The sequence below is a fragment of the Nycticebus coucang genome, chromosome 9, assembly GCF_027406575.1.
Source record: "Nycticebus coucang isolate mNycCou1 chromosome 9, mNycCou1.pri, whole genome shotgun sequence".
Lineage (NCBI taxonomy): Eukaryota > Metazoa > Chordata > Mammalia > Primates > Lorisidae > Nycticebus > Nycticebus coucang.
The window spans coordinates 52,016,275-52,044,264 of NC_069788.1; the positions used below are offsets into that span (position 1 = coordinate 52,016,275).

At 37.3% G+C, this 27,990-nt stretch overlaps 1 protein-coding gene, 2 non-coding genes and 1 pseudogene across 3 annotated transcripts; 3 read left to right on the plus strand and 1 right to left on the minus strand.

Moving 5' to 3' along the window:
• Nucleotides 1-4,186: 4,186 nt before the first annotated feature.
• Nucleotides 4,187-4,708, plus strand: LOC128594291 (40S ribosomal protein S19-like). The gene has a single exon (XM_053602973.1). The coding sequence runs from the start codon at nt 4,217-4,219 to the stop codon at nt 4,652-4,654; it is 438 nt and encodes a 145-aa protein (XP_053458948.1). The 5' UTR covers nt 4,187-4,216; the 3' UTR covers nt 4,655-4,708.
• A 6,291-nt stretch (nt 4,709-10,999) lies between these two features.
• On the minus strand, nt 11,000-11,092 carry LOC128595105 (uncharacterized; annotated as a pseudogene).
• Nucleotides 11,093-23,043: 11,951 nt separating this feature from the next.
• TRNAS-AGA (transfer RNA serine (anticodon AGA)) lies at nt 23,044-23,125 on the plus strand. Its single transcript has one exon. It is a non-coding gene; the product is annotated as a tRNA-Ser (tRNA).
• A 4,594-nt stretch (nt 23,126-27,719) lies between these two features.
• On the plus strand, nt 27,720-27,791 carry TRNAQ-CUG (transfer RNA glutamine (anticodon CUG)). The gene has a single exon. It is a non-coding gene; the product is annotated as a tRNA-Gln (tRNA).
• Nucleotides 27,792-27,990: the final 199 nt, after the last annotated feature.

Below are 27,990 nucleotides of genomic sequence, written 5' to 3' on the forward strand. Positions count from 1 at the left end.
AAAAAACTGTTTAACCCCGTCTTTTTCCTCTAGTTCAGGCGTCCTCAAACTTTTTTAACAGGGGGCCAATTCACTGTGTCCCTCAGACCATTGGAGGGCCAGACTATAGTTAAAAAAAACAAACTATGAACAAATTCCTATGCACACTGCACATAGCTTATTTTGAAGTAAAAAACAAAATGGGAACAAATACAATTCACACCCCTGCATGTGGCCTGCAGGCCGTAGTTTGAGGACCCCTGGTCTTGTCTTTGCCAAGCTCTAATACAAACATCTTTAATCTGCATTAATAAGTCTTGTGTTAATTGCAGCTGTTGGTGAATGTCAGCCTCAGGGCCAGTACCCATTAAAGAGTTAACTGGAGTTCCCCGAGCTTGGTTTTGCAAAGTTGCCTCTTCCAGCCACCAAGCCTTGAATTGTAAAAATTGACCAGGGCTCAAGGTAGTATGAGCTAAAGTTTCCCAGTCAGCAGGAATAAAAATATGATTTGTGCAATATGAATTTAAAATGCCAATCACAAAAGGAGAAGTAGGTCCATAAGCATAAACGGCATCTTTCATTGTTCTTAAAAATTTTACTTCTATAGGAGCATGTTGAGTGGCTCCTAATTGACCATTCTCTTGAATTTCCCTGAAAACAGGATATGCTTATATAACAGGCTCTTTATTATTACCCAATTCTGAAATTTGAACTGAGTTCTCATTAGATATAGCCAATTCAGAAACATCTAAAGGAAAGTGATACTGTGCAATGAAGTGAGTATTTGGGGAATTAGGCCACACAGGATAGATTCCTGGTGGAGCATTTCGATGTAAGGGGCCTTCTCTCCAGACCATAGGACCTGCTGGTGCAGAAGGAGTTAAAGGCTTGTAAGGTGGAAGCACATCTTTACAAGAACCTGCTTTACAGCTTGCTCTACAGGAGAGTATTTCAGCCCCCTTCTTTACTAAGAAGGCAATTCTTTGATTCATTGTTTGAAATTTTTCAGCAATAACTTTTTTAAGATGTTCAAACTCAGACTCTTTTTGAGCTGATTCATCAGCCATTTCCACTAATTCTGGACAGCTCTCCGCATCACTCTCTATACTAATTAAGTCACCCACATATTCCTTAGTAGGCTTAATTGGCCTATTAGGCTCGGGTTCAGAATGGGATTCTGGCCTATCATATTCATGTTCTGGTTCTCTGGAAGTTTCTGAAGCCTGTTCTGGCTGGTCTAACTGACTCAGCTTGGGCAAAGGAGGCAGGGGTGGCAACTTGTCAGCGCCAATCTCCTCAGTCTCAGAGGTTTGCTCAGAACATGTCTGAAATGGTTCCAACGTGATGTGAACCAGCTGATACGTTGCCCATATTTCCCTGCTTATAAAATTACCTTTGTGGTGGGCACAATGCAGAGCCCAACCCACTTTTTTCCAGACTTTCAAATTAAGCTGGACTCTCTGGTCAGGTGTGAACCAGTGGCAATGCTTAACAACCACATGGAAAAGTTCCCACAGGTTACTGTTTTTTACCAGAATTTTAGTGGTAGAAATCAGAGTTTTTAAAATGGCAATATACTGGTCCTCCAAAGAGGAAGAGAACTGAAGACTCATTTATTTCCTCCCATGTTTCTTGCTATGCTGGAGATGTCCCAAATACTCTGTGTGGCAATTGCACCATCCCAGTTATAGGGTTCTCAAGCTTACCTCAAGCGGCTTCAGCGAAGATCTCTCTGAGGTGTCCTGGTGGAGGCGGCCATCCTCCAGCCCACCATCCAGAAAGGCTTTCTGTTCCTTCACGGTCCCCTCATCCTGCCAACTACACCAATATGTTGCGTGACGGGAAAGAGCAGCTTTGCCGTGGGCATAAACTCACTCCTGTAATTATTAACAGCAATCAAGAAACAGACTACACAGTATGGGATGGCATGTAGCGAAGTTCTTTATTCAGGGATTTGATTTTATACACTTCCGGTCATGTACACACTTAATCTATCATCTGTTAGTTTCACCATTACCTCATTTTACCTATCTGAAATTAACTTGTAAAGAAATATCCTGTTACCACATCAACACAATCATTTCTGCAGTAAACATTCTCTTCTAGACACTGACTAAACTCTGGGGCAGGTATCTAAATAAAGATCACAAAGAAGAAAGCAGTCACAGGGGAACAGAGTTAATGGAAGAGTACCTTCAAGCGTTCACTCAGTTTACTTAGTATGAAGTAACTATTGTGTCTTTCCTCAGGGCAGAGCACCTATAGACCTTTGACAATATGTTTTTAACATATGTCAACCCTCTGGCCTGTATCTCTGAGGAAGGGCGGCATGCCCATTGGCCTCAGGCTTCATGGGGTGCACAACTTCAGAGAATTGGCTTGTGGAATTTTAACTCCAGGCAAGCTAACTCTGTGTGTGTCCTAGTGGGGTCCAGGTCCCTTTAGCTTCTGGAAGAATAGCAAGTCATTTTAAACTCACACTGAGTTCACTTTATGTGCTTGATGTAGGATATGTTTATTTCTAAATATTATCCTACATAATCTCTCATGTTACCTTGTCTAAATGCCACCAAAATAAACATTCTGGGATTTACAGATCTCTATTTTCCTAAATAATATGTATAACTGTTATTATTAGTTAATTTAGGCATTATTTATCTACTTTTTACCTTGTTAAGTGATTAGTTATACCACTATCATCCACTACTCTTATTCTTCTAAAATAATTATTTTCAGCTTTGGTTTAATATTCATTGCTTGTTATTTTCCTATGGAAGTAGTAGAAACAGCTTAGCACTATTGTGAACTATGATTATATTCCCATTATTACTAATTTTTTTTGTTTGTATAGATTGAGGGGGGCCATCTTGCTATGTTCCGGCTGCTGGTCTCCAACTCCAGGCCTTAAGCAATCTTCCCATCTCAGCTTTCCAAAGTGCTGGGATTACAGGTATGAGCCACCATACCCTGCCCCACATTATTTCCTGGATGCCAATGTTTGCCAAAAAGAACAAACTTTCAAAGAAAATATGTAATGTGCCTAGGTTTCTTTGTTTCTATTGATAATTATTCTTTAACCTCCAAATAGCTTTTCAGTAGAGTTTCCCAACAAGATTAATCAAATCAGGTGAGCTGCCAGTTTCAAAGCTTTTTAGAGTTATTTTTCCAATTTTCCTCCATTTGTTTTCAATCTGGGCTGATTCCTGCTGTACAACTGTCATCTAAATTCTTTCTTTGCTCTCCTGTTCATAATTTGTTTTACCCCTCTCCTAAGCTGCACTTCCTACTTCTTAAATGTTGTCTTTTTTTGTTTGTTTGCACCACTGTTTTAGTAGAGATTATTCTAAAGCATTTTTTAGCTTATAAAATAATTCCTGAGGGAATCATAATAAGAACCCTCAATATACTTATCTGTTAAGTTACATTCTCCCAATTTACACTGGTTTCCCCATACATATATTCCTAGTATTTTTGCATCTTTATTTTTGAGGGATCATAATCCCCAGAGTTTGTTCATTCAGTCCTTCTGCTTGCATGGTAAATGCCTAACTGGCAGAAATCTGAAAGAGGGCAAGGGGTGGGGGTGGGGGAGCTGAATATTTTAGCCTTCACCATTTTCATAAGTTTGAGTGCTTAATTTCTCCTGTTCTCATATGGTACTTGTATCTTCAGTTGTACCAGTCTAACCCCATCCAACACCTCTACTTCACTTCCTTTGGAGAGTAAACCTTCCAATGAATGCAGTTAAATAAAATTCATTCATAGGGGATTCCGCCTGTGGCTCAGTGGGTAGTGCATTGGCCCCATATACAGAGGGTGGTGGGTTCAAACCCGGCCCCAGCCAAACTGCAACAAAAATATAGCAGGGCGTTGTGGTGGGCACCTGTAGTCCCAGCTACTCAGTAGGCTGAGGCAAGAGAATCGTCTGCATTCACTGCTTAACACCTATTAGTATATAGGTGCAGAAAGTTTACATATCTAACTGCTTCTCAAATTTCAGTCAATTTGCTTTATTTTATGTTTTCATTTAGCTTCCAGTACATAGTGCTCTCAGTTTCTAAGTCTTTTTTAAGATTCTTTGGTATAGAGGCAAGAGAATCGCTTCAGCCCAGGAGTTGGAGGTTGCTGTGAGCTGTGTGATGCCATGGTGCTCTACCGAGGGCGATAAAGTGAGACTCTGTCTCTACAAAAAAAAAAAAAAGCCCTTTCCCCTGGCTGGCAGTGCAGAGGCCACACGATGCCTGGAGTTACTGTAAAAGACGTTAACCAGCAGGAGTTCATCAGAGCTCTGGCAGCCTTCCTCAAAAAGTCCGGGAAGCTGAAAGTACCCAAATGGGTAGACACAGTCAACTTGGCTAAGCATAAGGAGCTTGCTCCCTACGATGAGAACTGGTTCTACACACGAGCTGCTTCCACAGCATGGCACCTGTACCTCCGGGGCAGTGCTGGGGTTGGCTCCATTACCAAGATCTATGGGGGGCGTCAGAGAAATGGCGTCATGCCCAGCCACTTCAGCTGCGGCTCCAAGAGTGTGGCCCACCGGGTCCTCCAAGCCCTGGTGGGGCTGAAAATGGTGGAAAAGGACCAAGATGGGGGCTGCAAATTGACACCTCAGGGACAGAGAGATCTGGACAGAATTGCCGGACAGGTGGTGGCTGCCAACAAGAAGCATTAGAACAAATGATGCTGGGTTAATAAATTGCCTCATTCGTAAAAAAAAAAAAAAAAAGATTCATTGGTATAAAGCAGGATGGTTCTGCAACATCCATTATTATTTGTTTACTGGTCTTCACTGTCCACTGCTCATATGTTCTTACTTACAGGGTAATCTTTATTACACCTTAGAAGATGTGTTATACCACAAGGGAGGATGCCACTGTCTTTCATTCTGCTAGTGCTGATTAACATAATGCATTAGTTGGAGCTATACTTAAGCCAGATTGACCAATCCTAAACCAGAAAATGTTCAAGTTAAAGCCAAAGATATTTTTAGTGCTTATCTGACCTTCGAACAAGATACTAACCTTCTTAAGATTATAAAGATTTTGGAGCCATAGTCTCAAGATCTCCTTATACCCTATAAATGAATTTTTTTTTCTTTTAGAGACAGAGTCTCACTTTATCGCCCTCGATAGAGTGTCGTGTCATCACAGTTCACAGCAACCTCCAACTCCTGGGCTTTGGCGATTCTCTTGCCTCAGCCTCCTGAGTAGCTGGGACTAAAGATGCCCGCCACAACGCCCTGCTATATTTTTGTTGCAGTTTGGCTGGGGCCGGATTTGAACCCGCCACCCTCTGTATATGGGGTCAGTGCACTACCCACTGAGCCACAGGTGGAATCCCCTACGAATGAATTTTATTTAACTGCATTCAAAAATAGAATATAAATATAGTTGGTCATCATGTGACAATTTTTAGAATGTATCAAAGCTTTCTTTTGTCAAAAAGTCACAGTTTTAACAATATCAAAAATTGTTGCTTGACTCATTTTTCCCAACTAGTGAAACTTGTATGTATTACCTCTCTGGTGATGTAAACTCAATAACCCAGAATTGTTAATAAGGAGATTTATAAGATATTATTGCTTACTCAAACTCTTCACCATCCATATGTATCATATTTGGTCTTCAGACAACATAGAATGGATAAATGAAAATCTCAAATTTAAGCCTACCAAACTTTCAGAAATTCTTGAACCATCTTAGCCTAAAGTGTTATTCTTGGTCTTAGAGGTGAGATCAACCTCTTTGGACAAGGAAAGGAGTTGAAGATTAGATCTGAAGATATTTAGAAGATTCTTCTTCTATCTACCTTGAACTAATACCTGAATACTTTACAAATCTGAAAATATTGCCTTTAGTCCCAGTCTCTACCTTATTACAGAAGAGCAAAGCTAAATATTGCAAGAGATATACACAGTTTAATATTCAATAGGTATAAGAAATGTTTCTAGAATATTGTTGCGTGACTGGAGATGCAAACGAACAGCAGCTTTGCCATGGGTGTAAACTCGCTCCCGTAATTATTAAATTAAGAAACAGACTACACAAAATGAGATGGCGTGTAGCAAAAATCTTTATTCCAGGTTTTGACTTTATACTTTTCTAGTCATATACACACTTAATCTATTATCTATTAGTTTCATCATTATCTTATTTTACCTATCTGAAATTAACTTGAAAGGAAATATTTTGTTATCATATGAATACAATCACCTTTGTAGTAAACCTCTTTTTCTAAACATTGACTAATTTCTGAGCAGATATCTAAAGAAAGATCACAAAGAAGAAAGTAGTCACAGGGGAACAGAGTTAATAGAAGAATATCTTCAAGCATTCACTCAGTTTACTCAGTATAAAGTAATGACTGTGTCCTTCCTTCAGGGCAGAGTACCTATAGACCTCTGACAATAGGTTTTAACATACGTCAACCCTCTGGCCCATATCTCTGAGAGGGGTGGCATGACCTTTGATCTCAGGCTTCACGGGGTGCACAGCTTCAGAGAATGGGCTTGTGGAATTTTTAACTCCAGGCAAGCCAACTCTGTGTGTGTTCCAGGGGGGCCCAGGTCCCTTAAGCCTCTGGAATAAAAGCAAGTCATTTTAACTCACATTGAATTTACTTTGTGTGCTTGATGTAGGATATGTTTATTTCTAAATATTATCCTACAAACATCCTCTAAAACACCATATAGAGTTTTAAATCCTATTGTTAAATCACTAGAATCATCCCAGCAACTGATCTGAAGCTGTGGAGACAGCTTTCCCTCAAATCTATTGAACCAAATTTATGACTATAAAGTAAGTAGCTTCTGTCTAAGATTTATGAAAGAAAGTAGTGAAGGCAACAGATTGACATGCTTACAGTGTGCACTATTATTATTTATTTTCTAAAGTATGTTATTTTCTTTTTGCTAGTTTCAGGTTTTGGATTTTTGACACTCTATCTCTCAACTATGAAACCTATGAGGTCTGCAGCTTGACTAATGTCTTGGTCTGAGTACAGTATTTGAATACAATTTGCCCATAATTTAGTTAAAATATGCAATGAAACAAAATCTTGAATTTGTACTCACTTTTCTTTGGATGCCATTCAACTTCTTTGGTACAATTCCTTGTAATAAAAAATTAGTTTTCCTAGGTAATCAGACTCAATCACTAAGTAACTTTTTAGCTATTAAGTACAAATTTCAAATCTCCCTGTCACGCTGTACCCAGAAAATGAAATTTCTATCTCCACTAAAATAATACTTGATGACTTTTCATGTGATTTAGATTTTGTAACCAAGTTCCTTTTTTTTTTGTAGAACCACTTTGGATATAACATTTATGATACATCTTAAAATAAAATATATGTTGCCCCAATGAAGGATGTTGTACTTGCATCATAAAAAATTTTTCTAGGGTCCTAAATATTTAAGAAAGTTCTAAAAATATAATCAAGTTTTAAAAATATTAATTTAATAATTCCATATATGATTTTGGGTACTTCTCAAGTTGCATTAAAGTCTATTTTCTTGATTACTTTGAATACACATGATTCATAGCTTTAAAAAGTACTACAAACACAGTTATATTTTTAAAAATAATTATCTATGATGCAATGCTTGGATGTTCAATGTCCAGAGGGTTAAGTATGAATATATAGCCATTATCATCTCAAATGTTTCAACAGCTCATCTTACAAAGAAAAATTAAAAACAAATTGTGAAAGATATATATATACATATATATATGTTTTTGGAGAAAATATAAACAAAATAAGTTGCTGAACTTGGCAAATGACATTTACTTTAACAGGGCACAAAATTTTCTAAGTATTATTAAAATAATATAGAAAACTACCTAATTTTTTTTTTATTTATTTTTGTCAAGATACTGTAAGAAGTTGCTGGAGAAAGGGAAAATATAACTACAATATAGACAACTGACAAAGGACTATGGATAATTATATTTTTAACTACTGAGTATTAGTAAGAAAAACAGAACAACCAAATAGAAAAATATACAAAATATTATACAAGTACTTCAAAGAAAATGAAATCCAAATAGAAAATTAACAGATGAATTAAAAATCACAACATATAATTGTATACCAATTATATGAGAAAAATTTCTGTCAAAACAAATTGCTACCAAAAATTTAGAACAACAGATCACACACCTTGTAGTACAAATATAAATGAAGACAACTGCTTTGGAAAGCAACAGAGTGCTATTATTTAAAATACTTGAAGATTAAAATGAATTCAAGTGCTCACCAATATCCATACAAGCTTCCACAGTTTTCAGATTCCTTTGTGGTCATTTTGGGTTATAAAATTGGTTCTGGCCAATAGCACATGCATGACAGTGATATGGAAAACTTGGAAGGCAAGAAACTTCTGCATATAGTATGTTTTTCCCAAGCTTTTGAAAAATTATGCATAACAGTAAAGCACTATGAGATAAAGGATATAGGAAATAGAAAAAGCCTGGATGCGTGTGTCACTATATGAAGGACTCTCGAACAAAGCCATATTGTCTGAATTGGCCTTTGTGTGAAGAAGAAATTATTCTTATTTTGCTTTGTGCCAAGCCATTGAGATTTTGGAAACATTTATTTCAATAACTAGTAACTAATACACATCCTCTATGTCCCCACCATATATACTGAATATATAGAGTGAATAAATAATGGGATAGAATATAAACTATCAAACTACGGTAGTGCAACATATAAACAAATAATGTAACTATAATATTGACCAAAATGAAGACTATCATAAGCACAGGCAAGATTATTTATAATGGTTTGAATACATACTGAATTATCAAAATCATAAAGATAATAAGGGTATAATTAACATGTGAGTCAAAACAGTTATTATATCAGTTCATGAGTAGATTAATAAAATGTGATATATGTATACCATTAAGTACTACTCAGCTATAAAACATGAATCAATATCTTTTGCAACAAACTGGATGGAACAGGAGACCATTCTTCCAAATAAGATATCACAAGAATGGAAAAACAGACACCACATGTACTCACTGTTAAATTGGAACTAAGAGATCAACACTCACATGTACAAATGGAAATAAAATTTAATAGAAATCAAGCAGATTTAGAAGTGGGGGAGGAAGGAATGGATGAAATCATACCTAAATGATATAATGTACACTATCTGGGTAGTGGGCACTTTTGTAACTTCGACTTAAGTAGTACAAAAGCAATCCATGCAACCAAAATATTCTGAAATTAAAAAAAAAAACTAAAAAAATAGTTATTGCTTCTATGGGAGGGAGAATTGTATTGGGAAAAGACACAGGATTCAAGTATTTCAAGGATCAAGGATGTGTATTCATTGGAATTCTCCAGAGAAACAGCACTAATAAAAATATACATATATATGTATCACATGTTTATACATATATATGTGTGTATATATATATGTATATATGTACACATATCAAAATCCCCAAGCATGGGAGAAGATTGGTGTCCCAGTTCAAATAGGCAAAGAAGCTAATTCAATCTACCTCTGTCTTTTTGTTCCCTTTAGGCCTCACCAGCTTGGATGATAGCTGTCCACATTAGGAGAGTCATCTGCTTCACTCAGTCCCCCAGTTCAAATGCTAATCTCTCTGGAAACACCCTCACAGATATACTCTGAAATAATGTTTAACCAGATATCTGGGCATCCCATGGCGCAATTTGTCATATAAAATTAGAGTCACACATAGTGGCACATACCTATTGTTCCAGCTTCTCGTGAGGCTGAGGCAGGAGGTTCCCTTGAGCCCAGGAGTTTCAGGTTAGGTTATTATTAATCTTTTAGCCACTAGAGTTCAAACTTATAATCCTTCATCAAAGTCTTTGTTCACATAACAACACCAGAGCCAATTTTGATCTTCTGTAGTGAACTAAGATTCCTCCTTTGAATAGCCACTGCAATCCAGCCTGGGCAACATAAAAAACATCTCTAAAGGGTGGCACCTGTGGCTCAAAGGAGTAGGGCGCTGGCCCCATAGGCAGGAGGTGGTGGGTCAAACCCAGCCCCGGCCAAAAACTGCAAAAAAAAAAAAAAAAATCTCTAAAAAAAAATGTCATTACAGGGTGTAATAATGTTCTATATTACCCAACCTGGGGATCATATGGATGTTCACATTTTAATCAGTAATAAAAATCTATTTATAGGACTTACAATTTTTAGCAATGATAGAATCACTTGTATTGAACTAAGCTTCCTGTTGAAAATAATTATAAATGCTGAAAATTTTTAAACTATTTAAAAACTTCTAGAGGGTAACAAAAACTGGAAGAAAATAGAAGGAGCCACACTTTGTTATGCCCACATTATACAACTTTTCTCCCTGGGACCACTTGTCATTTCATTTAGTTTGTAGATTAAACTCAAGTAGGAGAAAATATTACCTACCTCATAAGAGGCTGGATATCACAGAAGCCAGAGTAACCAGAAGTTGAGGGAATTGACCAAAAAAAAAAAAAAAAGATAGGAAAGGAAAAATAAGGGGGCAAGGATCAAAAGTCACAAATGGAAAACAATAGCAAGATGGCACAATTTAATTCAATCCTATTAACAAGTACATTAGCTGTAAAAATAAAAAAAAAATCAAAGCTAAAAGAGAAAAATTATCAGATTGATTAAGGAAAAAAATCATAATTTGTTTACAAAACACACTGAACTTTGGAGACAAAATCAATAATATATGGAAGGAAATATATAAAGTGATTTATTTCATTAATTTCCATTTACAATAAAGTTTTATTTTACTGTTTGTTTTGTTTGTTTAGGTATTTTAAAGACACTGAAGTGTCCACTTTATTTGATACAGGAAACTTAAAAAAACATTTCGTAGTGTTTTGACCACTTAGTCTATGAGTGGTATCATCTATGGATGATAGAGCCCAAGGTAGCCACTTTATAGTTCTGTATGAATTTTTTTTTTTTTGCTCCTGATTTATTTAAAGTCCCTAACAGGACTTTAGTTTTTCTTTTTCAACATCCTGTCCTAAAAATACGGAAGGCTTCACAAATTTGTATGTCATCCTTGCACAGGAGCGTGCTAATCTTCTCTGTATCATTCTATTTTTGTTTTTATTTTATTTCCTTGCTTTTTCTTTTTCTTTGTTGTTATTGTTGTTGAGACAGAGTCCCACCCTGTGGCCTGAGCAGAGTACAAAGGCATCTTAGCTCACTGCAACCTCACACCCGGGCTGTGGGCGTCCCGCTGCCTCAGCCTCCGGAAGCTGATGGTATTACAGGCACTCAAAGCAGCGTTCAGCTGGGTTTTTCATTTTTTTAGGATTCGGGGTCTCACTCTTGCTCAGGTAAGTCTTGAACCCCTGAGCTCAAGCAGTTATCCCTCCTCAGCCTTCCACAGTGCTGGGATGTATCATTCCACTTTTAGAACGTGTGTGGCCAAAGAAAGCACTCCGTGATTTTTTTTTTTTTTTTAAGTCAGTGGTAGTCCATTGTTCCAAAGTGGGAATAGTGAAATGGAGAAATTGGGCAAAGCCATTTAAAAACTTTTCACAGGATCTTTTTCAGGCAGAGCCAGTTACCTCAGTTTTAGTTTTTGTGCTCACAGATGAACTTTCTCATTTCTCCACTCTTCCAGAGAAACTCCTCCCCTGACAAGCAATAGTGGTCACTAAAATTTGTTCAGACATTTTTGGTGCCTTCCTGGAGTCTGTGAAGATGTTATATTCCCTTGATCTTCTGGATTATTCCTAATCTTTTAGCTACCAGATTCCAAACTTACTATTCTTTCATCAAAGTCTTTGTATACTGTCAATACCAGAGCCAATTTTGGTCTCCTTCCCTTGTGACTAGGTGTCAGGCCAGCTATATTCAGCTCTTGATTTTCAAATGCATAATTTTAATCTGTTTCATTTTTAATGAATTTGCCTTGTTCTGAAGTAAAAATTCTTAGAGACAAAATGCTATAAAGATGAGAGAGGGTAAAGTTTTAAATGGTAGTCCATTATTCCAAAATAGGAATAGTGAAACGGAGAAATTGGGCAAAGCCATTTAAAAACAAATACAAGGCACCGATTCCTCAAGTATGTGAAGGAAAAAATAATTTGGAGTGGTGAGGGCTTTTGGTGAAACTAGACTAAAATTTCAGAGCTTTGAGAAGCTTTGTCTTTTCCAAACTCAGTCTGACTAGACTCTTCCTGGAGTCATCCTTAACTTGATTTTGCAGGGCTTCTGCCCTTCTCAGTAGATTCCTGGCATTCTGCTGTTCTCCTATTTTCAGCCACAGAAGTGTAGACTTTGTTATCATCCTAGTCCAGAAACCAAGGTCACACTTTCACAGCTGGGCTCACATCCAGTTACCTTACACTGCACAGTGACCTTCTTCTAGGAAGAAAGCCTCTTCTATAAATCTGTCACTTTTACTCAGAATTTTGGTTCCTAAGGAATACATGAAATCAGTATGCCCAGAACCTTGAAATTATTACTATCATCTCCTAGAAACTGAACAAAAGCTCTGAATATATATATATTTTATTATATATATATTTTTTACATTGTAACATACCAGATTCCTTGTGGATGCCTTCTGTGACTATTTACCTTTGTAACCCAGGGAATGTGCCATGCACATTTCCATTTCTATTTAGGCCTTATTGAATTCTCATTAGTATCAACACAATCTGTCTATCCACTGACTCATTTTCACCTACTTAAAAAAGTTGTTATTCATAAGCCCTGGGCTCCAGTGACAGCTCTAAGTACTGCATGTAGTCACTTAAAGATATGAAAATGACACCCTTGACTTTGAGAGTGGCAGAATCTACTTTTCCACCCATAGGATTTCAAGTGTAACTTGATCCTTGGTTTCTGGACTAGGATGATAACAAAGTCTACAGAGACAGAATTGTTTTTTTTTTTTTTTTTTTTTTTTTGTAGAGACAGAGTCTCACTTTATGGCCCTTGGTAGAGTGCCGTGGCATCACACAGCTCACAGCAACCTCCAGCTCCTGGGCTTAAGCGATTCTCTTGCCTCAGCCTCCCGAGCAGCTGGGACTACAGGCACCCGCCGCAACGCCTGGCTATTTTTTTTGGTTGCAGTTTGGCCGGGGCTGGGTTTGAACCCGCCACCCTCGGCATATGGGGCCGGCGCCTTACTCGCTGAGCCACAGGAGCCGCCCCGAGACAGAATTGTTTATCAGAGACAATTCTCTCTGATATTGGGATTTCTGATTCTTGCTCTCCTAGTATCATATTTTCTTGTTTCTTGCTATCATATCTAAAGATTTAGGTCCAGCATCCAACAGAGAGACCCTAAGCCTTCTTATATGAATCTATTTGGCAAAACGATATGCCATATTTACTCAACAAATATGGCATATAAGCAACATAGTTTGTTGAACAGAGCTCATCTGAATATATTAAACTAAACTGGTCAAATTGAATTTTATTCCAGTGAGATAGGTGAAAATTAGCCCAAAAGCAGCTTAAAGAAAGATAATTTTTATCTCCTGGATTTTTTTCTTCACCCTTTTATACATGTGCATCTGAAGGAATTCTTCCCATGCTTCTGTGTGAAGAGTTTACACATCATGAGCCACCAGGAGGAAGAGCACATTCAGGAACTGTACCAACTCTGAGCTGGAGAAGTGAGTCTCATGTACTAATTTGTAATTATGAATGGCTGAATGTTCTAGCATATAAAAGGCAAAATAGGCAGTGATGATACAGAAGACTGAGAGAGAGAGAGATAGAAAAAAGAATATAGATTTCCCAGCTTCACACGTAGGCAATGTCTTTGGTTTCCGTCATGTCACATATCTGTGCTTAACTTTTTTTTGAGACAGAGTCTCACTCTATTGCCCTCAGTAGAGTGCTGTGGTGTCACAGCTCATGGCAACCTCCAGCTCTTGGGCTTAGGCGATTCTCTTGCCTCAGCCTGCCGAGTAGCTGGGACTACAGAAGATGTTTAATCTTCAGGTTAATAGTTTATCATTCGCACAGTAGGCTTTGGGATTCTCATGGATCTGAAAATTAAAATAATGTTATTAGATCACAAAAGGTTATTTGAGATTGACAAGGAATTAATACACAAACACTTTCTGTGAACTTTTGATAAAAAGTGGTAGATTCAATTAGGAAGCAAGCAAAAGAGATGAACAGTTTACAGTTTACAAGAGTTTATACAAAAAATTAACCATAACAATCATGAAGTCCTCAAAGTTATCAGTGATATGGAGATGCAAATGCAATGTGATGCCACCTTAGATTAGATTGCTAATCTTGATAATGGCAGAAATAGTCAAGTTTCTGTGGATACTCAATTTTGTTGAAAATGCTGTGTTGATTTTGGATAGCAATCTGGTACTAATCTACCCAATTACTAAATCTGCATAACATATTATCTAACTATTATGTTGTTTGGAATATATATCCAGGAAAAAATGCACACATGTTCCTGAAGGGATGTGTTTTAATATGTTTGTCAGAGGTACCTGCTTGGCAAGTACTAAGATGGCATTTTGTTGGGATCATAGAAATGCAATATATGAGGGAGTTTTGCATGAGTCAATCTTTTTCTAAGAAACAGAGCCAATTTCCTTCGTGGTGTTAAAATCCAAACCTTGATCTCGATTTCACTCTTAATGTGGTACTATTCTTTTCAATAAATCGATTTATGAATAACAAAAATGACAAAATGATTAGATGTCCCAGCTCAAGCAGTGAATCAGGGAAAAAAAGGGAAAACTCTTCCCTTCTCCTCCTTTTGGTCTACCCCAGGCATTTAATAGAATGGATGGTGCCCAGCCACATTGGGAAGGGCTATCTACTTAGCCCACCAATTCAAGTGCTAATCTCATCTAGAAACACCCACTAATAATAGTCTGAGTACCTTGTAGCCCACTCAAAGTGGCACATAAAATTAACTACCACAGATGTATACCATGAGGTATTGCTCAACATTTAAAGAACATCTAAATAAAATAATAATGATTATGAAAAAAATCAGAAATGGAATGACAGTTATACAACATATAATTTATATAATATAAAATAAGACATGCATAAGGCTCAGGGCCTGTAGCTCAGCAGCTAGGGCGCCGGCCACATACACTGGAACTGGTGGGTTCAAACCCAGCTCGGGCCTGCCAAACAGCAATGACAACTATGACCAAAAAATAGCTGGGCCTCGTGGCGGATACCTGAAGTCCCAGCTACTTGGGAGGTTGAGGCAAGAGAATCGCTTAAGCCCAAGAGTTTGAGGTTGCTGTGAGCAGTGTTGCCATAGCACTCTAACAAGGGCAACATAGTGAGACTCTGTCTCAAAAAAAAAAAAAGACATGCACAAAATACTATCTTTTAGAAAACACAATTATAAAAAGTATAAGCATTTAACATATTAGAATGGTTTCCTATGAAGAATGATAGAGAATAGACTATATAGATTTAAAAATTAGTCAATTAAGATAGTACTTATGTAGACTCATTTCTAGATGAAGCAATCTAAAAATTTAACAAAAATACTAACGGATGTTCAAAATATTTTACAATCTCTTCATCCTTTTTTTTTGGCTGGGGCTGGGTTTGAACCCGCCACCTCTGGCATATGGGGCTGGTGCCCTACTCCGTTGAGCCACAGGCACCGCCCTCTCTTCATCCTTTTTAATGAAAATTTTCCTTCCACCCATAAAAGATAAATTGCCAGGGGAATTGTCCTTTGGCTATTAAAAAATTAGAAACCAGAAAAAAAATATATAAACCAATATATGAATCAATATATGAACCAAAAAAATATATGAACCAATATATGAACCAAAAAAATGAACCAATATATGAACCAAAAAAAATATATGAACCAAAAAAATATATGAACCAATATATGAGCCAAAAAAATATGAACCAATATGAAAACAGACATCTAAAAACAGGCAATGCAAGAATGTGATCCCTGAGAGAAGGAACACAGAAAAGGTGAGCTCTGACATTATTCAGTCAAGAGAATTTTGAAAAAGGAAAAGATAACAGCACTTACCAAAGTATCACGACATTATAAAGATGTCTTACGATATTCAGAGCAAGCATTGTCAGTGCAAGGATAGATGAATAAAACCTATGGAATAGAGAGTTCAGAAATCATCTACACGTATATATAAATTTAATACATGACAAAGATGGCATTGCAGCTAGAATAAGACAGTGGAATTTACTAAGAAGTCTATTCAGGAATAAACAGGGGTCAGAGGCTGTAAATTTATCACACCCCAATTCATTAACTGACCTGACTAGACATGTGGTTTATATTCTAAAAGGAGTTCACAGTGGACAATAAATATTCTATATATGGTTAATCATTACACCAGCTAATCATAATGAAAGGGTAAATCATTGTCAAATTGTTGTGTAAGCTGAAGAGGGGAAAAATCTACTTGTTAAATGGCATGGTTTCAGAAATAAGCTTTATTGGAGGATTTATTTTTCTCAGCAAGCAAATGCAGAGGTTGACCAGTCCTCTCCTTATGTCACATGTCAGCATGCCAGGAATACAGTGGGTCTATGATCCATCCATCTTACCCCTGTTTCTCTCCCTTGTCAAGCAAAAAAGATTTTCAGGGGCCTCCAATGAAGGTGGGCTAGATCTCTTGATGCCAGACAATCTGGATTTAAGATGTGAAGTGGCACAACTCATGCTATGGACTATCACACAATTTATATAAAGAATAAAATTGCAATACATATGTTAAGTGATATCACCACACAGAAAAGAAGAGTGGAGATATATATCTATGTGTATCTATGTGTATATATACAAACATATTATATATGTATGTAGCTTCCAGAAAATATGTCATAATAATTATGTACTAATGTATAATATATGTATAATATTTCTGGGAAGAGCAGAGGATGAGAGGACTTGAGTTTCACTGGTTAGAAAACTGGGGAGTTTTCAAGTTAATCGTGCCAAGTTCTTACAGGCACAGTTTAGAATGCCTACCAGCAAACCTCATGCAAAGGCAGGAAAAACTGTAAGTTAATCCATCTGAGAAAGTTGTTATTCATAACGAAGGAAAAGTTACTGGCATTCATTTAATTTAATTTTTTTTCCTTTTGAGACAGAGTCTCACTTTATCACCCTGGGTAGAGTGTCATGGCATCATAGCTCACAGCAACCTCAACTCTTGGGCTCTAGCGATCCTCTTACCTCAGCTTCCCCGGTAGTTGGGACTACAGGTGCCTGCTACAATGCTCCACTAGTTTTTTCTATCTTTAGTAGAAATGGGGTCTTGCTCTTGCCCAATCTGGTCTCCAACTCCTGAGCTTAAGCAATCCACCACCCCTCGGCCTCCCAGAGGGCTAGGATTACAGGCATGAGCTACCGTGCTTGGCCATGGCATTCATTTTAAGTATTCAACTTTACCGAGTTCATTCTCTTTCTCTTTCAGTTGGCCATCTAGCTATTCTAGATGCACATGGGAACATTTCTGAAGAAGTTTCTCAGACATTAAGACCAGAAATCAGAAATCAATGGCAGTGAAAATCATAGGACCATGGGATTTGAAGTCTGGAGAAAATGTCCAGTCCAATTAATATATTATAAGAACAGAGAAATTTACTGGTGAGGGGTGTCCACTCACATGGCAAAAGCACCTGCATCTCTGATGGGACTCAAACCCACAACCTTTGAATCTCTTTCCATCTGCACTAGAAGTCCAATGCGCTATCCATTGCACCACAGAGCCAGCTCATGACATGGTTTTCATCCTAAGATTGTTGATTATTTACTTGGGTTATGTTTCCTGAGAACCTAATCTGCTCCAGTCACAAATTTTAAGACCCACAAAATAAGACAATATAAGGGATACAAAGTCCCCGATAGGGGGAGTTTCTGAGCCTTCCAATGACTATTTTCACTCCTCTCCTTGAGATAAAGAATAGTTTGACCAAGGATCAAAATTCACATGTAATCTGGCCTCTCCAATTCCACGCTCAGGACTGTTGATTTCAAAAAATGGAATTTGAGAAACTTCTAAACATGTGACGTTCTAAGATGTTTGTTAGCACATGACCAAGCCTTTTAAATCCCTTTCCTCTGGCTCCAGTCCAGTTATCTCTTCCGAAGAGCCCTTCTTGTTTCCATCTGCGATGTTTTTAAAGAAAGTTCCTTGTTTGTTTTGCCAAAGGGTTCACCGAGCAAAGGATGACCTTTTGTGACGCAAATCCACTGTTGCCTTCTCTCTCGGAGGAGAAGGCTGAGGTTTTAAAATGCATCCACGTAGCTTTGGAACTTCCCGTGTTTCTAACTCGGGAGTTGTCGTTTGGCGATTGTTTGGGCTGACATGTAGAAATGCCTTTTCCTTTGTTTTCCTGCTTTATGTGAAAAAGTGTGATCCGGCTGCACTCGCTCCAGTGTTGAAGGTAGGTTAAGTGGGTTTTGTCTTTACGGACAGGAAGAGATGAAGTTGTTGAAGGTGAAGCTCCAACGCGGGAGAGTCCAAGTCTGACCACGCGGAACAGGAGAGCAAGTTGTGATCTGAGCAACAGGAGAAGAGTTGTGGACTGGAGAGAAGAAATCTCAGGGGATCACAACCAAAAGATGGTTTGGTGCAATATGACAGAAACAGACATGACCGTGACAGAAAGTAGCGTTAAAACCGACGCCTCCCGCGGAGAACAGAATCGCATCGTCGGGAACCTTAAGGTCATGCAACGGTCCTCAGACACTTGCTTAAATAAGCAGTAAGAGAAAGGGACTTCTGTGGCCAGAAGACCTCTCAACTTCATGTAGCATCCAGAATAAAGTAATTTATTCTAAACTTTGCACGGGAACGAAGAAAGAAAAGCAAATCCGCCAACTCTAAACTCTGCACAATAACTAAGAAAATGCCAGGAAGGCTATGTTAACCAGAGTGATGAAAATGTGCCAAACGGTCTATGAAACCAGTGTATGGTGCCCCATGATCGCATTAATGTACACAGCTGATTTAACAATAAAAATAAATAAATAAATAAATAAACTGCAAAAACGAAAAGCAAAATAGCGAGTTTCAAGTGGAGTTGGAGGTTGAGCTGCGTGAAAAAGTTTCTGCAGCTCTGGAGCCTGGAAGAACAGTATTGAGAGCTGGTTTCGGTTCACGCCGGTCTCCCACTCCTCGACCTCCCTCCTCCCAGTCTTGGGCGCCTTCCCAGCGCTGGCTTTGTCCACTGACCACTGACCACATTGGCTTGGTTCCTTGGAGGAACTTCTGGGAACCTAGGGAACGAGAAGATGGTAGATAGATCTTGCTGGCTACTGGCTGCTGTCACCGTTTGCAGCAAGTTTACTGGGGTGTTACGTCTTCTTTCCCTGTAAAGTTAATTTAAGAATAAAGTTAAATGGAAAGGGCGCCCTTGAGAAAGGCTTGCGGCTCCTCCTACAATCCCCCCCGGCAGCGTTTTACCTGGCCCCAGATGGCAGGCATACTGAGCGTTAATTCACACTCCTTTGGAAACGCTCTTCCCTCCTCCTCGCCCCCAAAGCTGGTTCTCCACCTTCTGGACTTCCCTCTTATACTTTCTCTTCTTTAATTTTCTTGCTGGTGGAAGGAAAAAGATGGGAAGTAAATGGAAAGTGATATAGTATATTGTGTGACATACAATATGAGGTATACAGGAGAAAGAATTAGGAGACATCTGTTTGCCCAAGTAACCACCTGGTAAACACTCCTGAGTAGTGATTTCTTTTTTTACTTCATACCTTGGTGAAAAAGCGATTTTCATTTACTATTCACTTTCCATTCCGGAACATAGAACTCTCCCTACTTAATGGCTTCCAATACTTTTATTTTTTATTGGTGAGAACCCAAGCATTTAAACACTAATTGTAAATCATTTAGTACAGACTATCAGTTTTCTATGTGGACAACAATCAAAGAGTAGCATTTTGTTTGTTTTGTTTTGTCTGTAATATTTGATTCTGTAGATCACATAAAATATCATTAGAATGCAGGAGAGAGTCGAAGCATGGTGATTGGAGATGGCTGTTGGCTGATGGAAAGCAGTAAACGTGTATTTGTCATTAATTTTATCTTGGCAGTCAGAAAATATAAGTTGCAAGGACTCCTTAACAAAGGATAAGATGCCTTAGGCTACAGAGTAGTTTGTTACCTCAAGCAACTTGACAAGATAGATATCTGTAACAAGCTCAAAAACTAGTGATAAAATGAAATATTCTTTTGTAATATTTATTCCTTCTTATTTTAGTTGTAGGGGAAATTGTGCCTTGATCCCCCATATGAAGTTGTTTTTGCTTAAGCTGTTTTCTACATATCCTGACCTTTAACATAAACTTGTTTTCTGTCTAAGAGACCTAAAGAGTCATGAGAATGGTATGTGAGCTGTGTACAGTACAGGAAGCCAGAAGGCTGGCCTCCAGGAAGAGTGAATTTGTGATGTGAGACAATACCAGGCCAAAAGGATATAGTAAAGATTCTCCAGATTCCAAAAGGTTTCTTGACGTCAGAAGTGAGGACTTGCTTAAAGTTTGTGGTTTTGCCAAAACAAGTTGAAGACATTGTCTGCTGTTTTCTCCATTTTCCTTTTTATTACTGATTCTTGATAAGTAATTTTTAACCCCTTCTTCCTGCTTTATGATACTAACTACGGACCTGCATTTGGTTGGCAGGACTCCCTGAGAGCTCCTCAGTCCTCTAACACAGATTCTGTGTCAAGTCTCTTTGTTACTTATGCAAAACCCCTTTGCTTAGTGATATCAAAATTTCATCTGAAAACATGTTTATAAATTTGATGCAAAGATGCTATCTGTTCTTTGATCCACTTGGTGTCAGTAGCCCACACATTGACCTAAACATTATTTTTATTGTAAAGTCCTCTAGGCCATTTCTGTCATTGACATTCTGATTATGATTATGTACGCACATTCTCAAAATTATTTGGTGATTTTCCCAAAGTATATTATGTGAAATTCAAACAATTTGATGCATCATCCAAGATCCAGTGTTAACTATCATTTATTTATCTGCAAAAATAAGATAATCTTCCACTATTTCAAATTTTGCTGTCCATCCTGGATGAACTAATTTGGTTTCCAAAAAACCCAGTTGTCTCATACCCTAGACAGGTGAGAAAAGGGGTGTGAAACAGTAATTCTTTATTCTTTATTCCTGGGCCTATAAACTGTGCTATTGGTCCACTTCTGTCTTATTGGTAGTACCTTCCACATGGAGGATGCACTTAATAGGACCCCACTAGTAGTAAATTCTCAGCCATCCTTGTTCAAAGGAAAGGATGTTATTTGTAGGTAGGCTCAGAAAATTGACTTGCTTCCTACAGACTGCTGTGATAATTAACTGAGAGACACTGAGTGTTTTTGAGAACCAAGTTTGTTTTTCCCAATAGACTTGGCACACATAGACATTAGAGTCACCTTTGTTCATGAAAACATCATCAATGATCAGTGATCCTTGTCTTCCCTTTGAGCACGGGAAGCATTTTGAGAGGATATCCATAGTCACATGGATACCACTTCTACACCTTTATTCTCAAACTCTCCTGGCAGTAGATCCATGTTCTCTCACTTGAATAAAAAATTCTTCACTCTAAATTCAAACTTTGGTATTATTTAAAACTTACCAACCAGTCCAATATCCTAAAATTTTATGCTGTTGTTGGAAAATTAAATGTTCGAAGATGCAAAACGTTTAAATTTCCAGATATCCCTTCCTCATGTTGTTATTTAGTGAAACTATTCCTTGTTTCCATGTCCCTCCTTGGCAAAAGTTCACTCTTTAAGGCCAATTTTCTGAGCCTACCCAAATATAAATGCATAATCCTGGAGAAAGGATGGTGTATGTGTGTCTAAAGAGCTCAGTTTTGGTAAGTAAACTGGGAGGAACCATCCGGGAGAAACTAAGAAGCTGGCACGGTTAGCAATAAAATTGTAGCTAGAAGGGTTCAGGCCTCCACAAAGAAAGCTCAAAGGATTTCACATGCTCTACTCTTCAGGTCCCTTCCACAATAGCTGAACTCTTATGAAAATGTGTGATAAGCGCGCCACTGTCCACTTGTGCTAAAGTGAGATAATAGTGGGTGTGAGATGTCTGATGTGTGGAACGTCTGCAAACATTAGGTTTGGCAATGCCCTGGCTCATCCAAGCCCTTTCGCTAGTTAAGAACTCATTGCTTGCAAATCAAGAACCTATCAGGATAGTGAGATTTGAGCTTCCTTAAGGAGAGTTTATTCTCCAGCTACTCGTATCCGTTCACGTTTATGTATACGGAGGCTGCGGAAAGTTGAGCTGGAGCCGCAAGTCGCCTCCAAGCAGCCTCAGACATGCAAATACAAGTGGGGGAGGGAATAGGAATTAATTGGGCTCCTCTGCGTTTACTCAAGCAATTGTTTAAGGACCCAGTGAGTTGTTTCGTGGCATTAAACTGGCAGCCCAAACCTCAAAGGACAGGTAGAAACATGTAAGTAATAGACTAAATTCAGCTACATCAATAGGGTTGATTCTGGTTTTAGAGATTTTGTGGTTTATGAGAGAAAGATGATGAGCCAGCTTCTTCCGAACGGGTATGACGGAGACATTTGCAAAGCACTTTCCCAAACACCTTGAAATGAATAATAGGTGTAAATTTAGGAGCCTGGGTACACAAAGTGGGGAGAGGTTTTCAGCATCGTTTTATTTTTCTCCCTCCAACTTAAACACAAATCGGCGGGAACATATCCTTCCCTGAAATCCATTAAGCGCAGTCTCATTCAGCGAGGAGACTGAACTCCTGGGAGTTGTGGCAGAAGGTGCCATCCAGCTGTGACACTAGGATTAAGGTCTGACTCAACCTCCGAGGTAAATTTGGTTACACTTTTGAGAACTTCAGCACCCAGCAGAGGCAAATTTGTCCCCGAGGGAAGCAGGAGCTAGTTGATGAATTGATCCACATTTCGTTGAAAATAAAGATACATATAGGGTAAATAGCTTCGTCTTAGTGTTTTTATGTATCGAGGATTACCAACTTCTACATTGGACAGCCCAGCAGTGGAAACGATTTCCCTTTATTAGTAAACAACGACAACAGCTGCTGTAGTCGTGGCCGAGTGGTTAAGGCGATGGACTAGAAATCCATTGGGGTTTCCCCGCGCAGGTTCGAATCCTGCCGACTACGTCCGAAGTTTTATGACAGCGTTTACCATTCTCCCTTCCCTAACCCGACTGTCCTGTACCTGTTTCTTCTATAAATTCTACAGCCCTCCTGGGTTGCCCAAATAAAACAATGTGAAATGCCTCAGGAACTTAGGAAGTTGTTTTAACTAGAACCGTAATCATCTTCCTTCCTCAGTAATATGCAATGCCCAAGGAAAGATCTTTGGTTTACTTTCCTCCAAACCTTGCCCAAAGTAAGTTGTTAACAGCAGCAACAACAAACATTTGGCATTGAGCATATTTAGTGTATACTAGAGAAGGAAAACTATTTTTAGTTTATTTTTAAAATGTACTATGAAGTAAATTTGACTTTTTAAAAACATTCGTGTAACCACTACCACATCAGGATACGACAAGTTCCATCAAACTGTAAATCTCTTTAGCGCTGTTCTTTTATAATCAACCATAGTTTGGCCTTTTTGAGAGTGTCATAGAGGTTGCTTCATAGAGTATGTAACCTTTTGAGATTAGCTTCTTTCACTTACCATAATGCCTTGAAATTTGCCGAAGTTGTTGCACATAACAAAGTTTCAGGAGTTTTTACTATTGAACATAATTCTATTATATGAATGTACCACAGTTTATTCCCCCACTCAGCAAAAGGCATTTGTGTTGTTTCCAGTTTTTGCCAATTATGAAAATAAAAACAGCTACAAACATGAGTGTACAGGTTTTTTTTTTTTAAATAAACATACGTTTTAATTTTTCTTGGATAGATTCCTAGGAGTGGGATTGCTGGGTCACATAGAAGGTGTACCTTTATAAGAAACTATCAATCCATCTTCTACAATGTTCACATTATTTTTCATTCTCACTAGCAATGAATGAAAATTCTAATTGGTCCTACTCACCTGCCATTGATATTGTTGGTAATTTTAATCTTAACTATTTTAACAAGTTTACACTGATATCTCCTGATTTTAATTTGCATCTCATATTGATTGGTGATGTCAAACATCTTTTTATGTGTTTGCTTTCTTATATGTTCTTTGTTAAAGTGTCTATGCCTTTTGCCCATTTTTAATTGGGTTGTTTTCTTGTTGATGAGTTTTGAGGATTTCATATATATTCTAGATACAAATCCTTTGTCAGGTATATGATTTGCAAATATTTTCTTCAAGTTTTTAGTTTCTTCTTTTCATTGTTTTAACAGTATTTTTTGCAGAGCAAATGTATTTTGCAGTTGATAAAGTCCAAACTGATTTTTTTCTTTTATGAAAAGTGCCATATCTAAGAACTCAACCCAAGGTCATGTTGATTTTCTGCTATGTTTTCTTCTAAAAGTTTTATAGTTTTATGCTTACATTTATATCGCTCATTAATTTTTAGCTAATTTTGGTATAAATTATAAGCTTTATGTCAGGACTTATTTTCTTCCTTGCTTCCATTTTTTATTCCTTTCTTTTTTCCTTCTTTTACTCATCCTACCTACCTTCCTCTTTTTTTCCCTTCCCCTTTCTCTTCTTACCATCCTTTGCATAGCGATATCCCATTGTCCCAATGTCATTTGTTGAAAGATCAACAATTTCTTCATTGATTTTTTTGCACTTTTATTAAAAACCAATTAGCCATGTTTATGTAAGTTCATTTCTGGACTCTCCATTCTGATAAATGGATCTATATGTTTATCTTTCAGCCACTACCACCCTATCCTGATTACTGAAGTTCATAATACGTTTTAAAATCAAGTAGTGTGATTTTTCAATTTATCTTTCTTTTTCAGCATTGATTTAGTCATTCCAGTTCCTTTGCCTCATCCATATAGATTTTAGGATCAGATTGTAACTCTCTTCAAAAAATCTTCCTGGGATTTTGATAGCGGTTACATTAAATCTATCGATTTATGTGTAGTAGAGAAAATAAGAGTAATGCTGGTGTTCTCTTCCCATATTCCTGTTGCTCTTTTGTGTTGAGTCTTCAAATAGGTGCCTCACACATTCTGTCCATACTTTCTAGCTGTATTGAATGGGAGAAAAAAAGTAAAACATACTTATTCTATCTCTCCTGGAAATAGGGCGTTAGATACTTTTTTAAAAATGATAAGAGACCAAGATCTCTTGGAAATAAAGAATATTATAGCAGAAAAAAATATTTAACAGAAGATTTGGAACATAACTTTATGACCAGGATGACTTCAAAAAATGTTTTAAAACATCAAAGATGATAAATAGTAATGAAAAGAAAATTGACCAATTCAAAAGATTCGATATCATCTGATTACCGTGAATTCCAAAAAAAGAAAAATTGGAGGAGAATTTTATCAAGAAATATAAGAAAAATTCTCATAACAGAAGGAGTTCAAGAACTAGATAAAATGGATTGCTGTTTATAGCTAATGCTTTTAATGTCAAGTTTAAATACTATTTCTCTGGGTTAAAGTCATGAAGACTTTCCTCTATGTTGTATTCTAGAACTTTATTTTGTTTGCTTGCTTACTTTTACAGTCAGATCTACAGAAGAGCTGGACTCGGCTTTGCGGATAATGTAAGATAGGTAAATTTATTGTTTTTCCTCGTGAATAGTCATGTTATCATTGTTCCCTTATATATACCCACAATATATGCAAAGACTTTCTTCACAATATTTCTGCAGTGCTCCCATTCTCATAAAGCAAGGATATTAAGTGTGGAGATCTAAGTCTAGATTCTATTTAGTGATACTGTCTTTCCTTGTACATTTTCATATTTTCTTGACATATTACCTTTATGTCTTTATTTTCAATAAAGTCAGTCTTCTAAATTTACTCTCCATCTTTAAGATGATTTGGGCTGCTTTGTCCTTTTTCACTTTTATGATATTTTTAATCAATCTCCATACAAAAACCTGAGAGTATTTTTACTAAAGATGCAAGGGAAATGGGAACTTATTGGTTAATAATGGGTACAGAGTTTCAGTTTGGGAGGAAGTAAAAACTTCTGGTAATAGGCAGTACTGATGGTTGCACAATGATGCAATGTATTTAATGCCATTGAATTGTATGGTTAAAATGATAACTTTTATGTTTTGTATATTGTATCATAATTAAAAAATAAAAAAAGATGGAGATTGTCATTTAGTCAGCTTTGTGGGTAGTCTCTAATTTGTATTTAGTTTCAATTTCCTTAATATCTGCTCTGATTCATTATTTCTTTCCTTAAAGTTTCTGTAGGAGTAAATTAGTGGCTAATTGCTAATTGCATATAATGGCAGCTTCGCATGTTATGTGAATTGCATTATTTTGTGTTATGTTTATTTTTCATTTATGTTTTTTATTACTTTTCAAAGAGATATGTTGTGATAAAATATTCCCTATAATTGTGAAATAATAAGTTTCTCCTTTATTTCCTTCAAATCCAAAGGTTTTTTTTCCTCCATCTTTTGATGTTCTAGAAGCAAGAAATTCTGGTTAGAGCCTGGTTAGTATAGTAGCTATGACTTGGAAATACTATGTACCAAGTACTGCCTCCAAGTGAACAACTGTAACTTCTGGAACTGTAAATTCTGAGTTTAATTTATAGAGGCTTTAGACTATCCATTGGGAATTAAGAGAAATACTGTCACTTTGACATACTTTAACAAGTTTCCTTCCTCAAAAGAAATGAGAAAAATATAATTCAAATATATACATACATATTTTTTTTTCACATGAGAAACTCTGGGTAAGGGTTGAGGAAAAGATACAGCAGAGGTTCTAATCACTGTTTGCTTAAGAACGAGCCTAGTTCCATGCCCTCAGTCTGAGTGAGAGATGGCTGACTCCATAGCCTCCAAAAACTGCATCTTCAAAAACCCACATCTCATAACCACTCTGATAGAGATATTGGGAACTGGTTTTACTAGAATTTCAGCTTCATGTGTGGGAGCACCTGTGCCTCCTAATTTACAACATTGAGGTTAATGAATCATGTAGCTTCAATTTAAAGAAGTTTTTTTTTCTTTTTTAGCATCTTTTTCACTTTACTGATTTGTTTCCTAATTCTTACTACTGGGTTATATGATACAAAAGAGAAGTCTAAATGCAGAAGATTTTTAGACTGGGGCAAAAAGTCTTCAATAATTTTGTGAATTCCCTGGAATCAACATATTAAAGGTTGTTTTCTTTAGTTATCTTTAGGCCTGATAACTAAATAATCAATGTGGAGAAACCAATCACTTGACTAAAATCCAGCAGAGTTGAAGATAAAGGAAATGAGTTCTCCAAACCTCAGTTTTTCCAGGTACTGGGGATGAAAAACATCCACTTCACGTAGTTTTTAAGCCTTAAATCACAGAGTATAAGATGTTCAGTCTAGTTCTGACATACACCTGTATAAACATGTAACAATTACTCACTCTTTTTAATAAAGAAAGCAAAGCCCAGGACTACCAAGTTTCTGAGTTAATTGATGGGGAGAAAAAGACTTTATAGGTTAATGTATTGGTGAAGTAAATAAATAGACCTCCCCTCCCCCCCGCCCCAGGTTTGTACACCGAGAACAGTTGACTTGGACAAACTAAACTAAATGCTTTCAATAGAATTTCTATAACCTAGCATTAGGTCATCATTAAGTAATTGTGGGAAACACTCCTTCACAAGTGGTTCCATGGTGTAATGGTTAGCACTCTGGACTCTGAATCCAGCGATCCGAGTTCAAATCTCGGTGGAACCTTTTCTTCTCTCTTTTTCTATCCTTTCTCTATCCTTTCCCCAGGGAAAACACTTCCGTGAAAACGACAGAAATCAATTTTGTCCCTGATATCTCCTATGAGTTCCTACAAGTACTAAGACACTTACATCTAGGTGAAAAGAGGAGATAGAACTTCACTTTGTGCTCCCCCGTGACTTGAAAAGAATCTGATGAAAAGGAA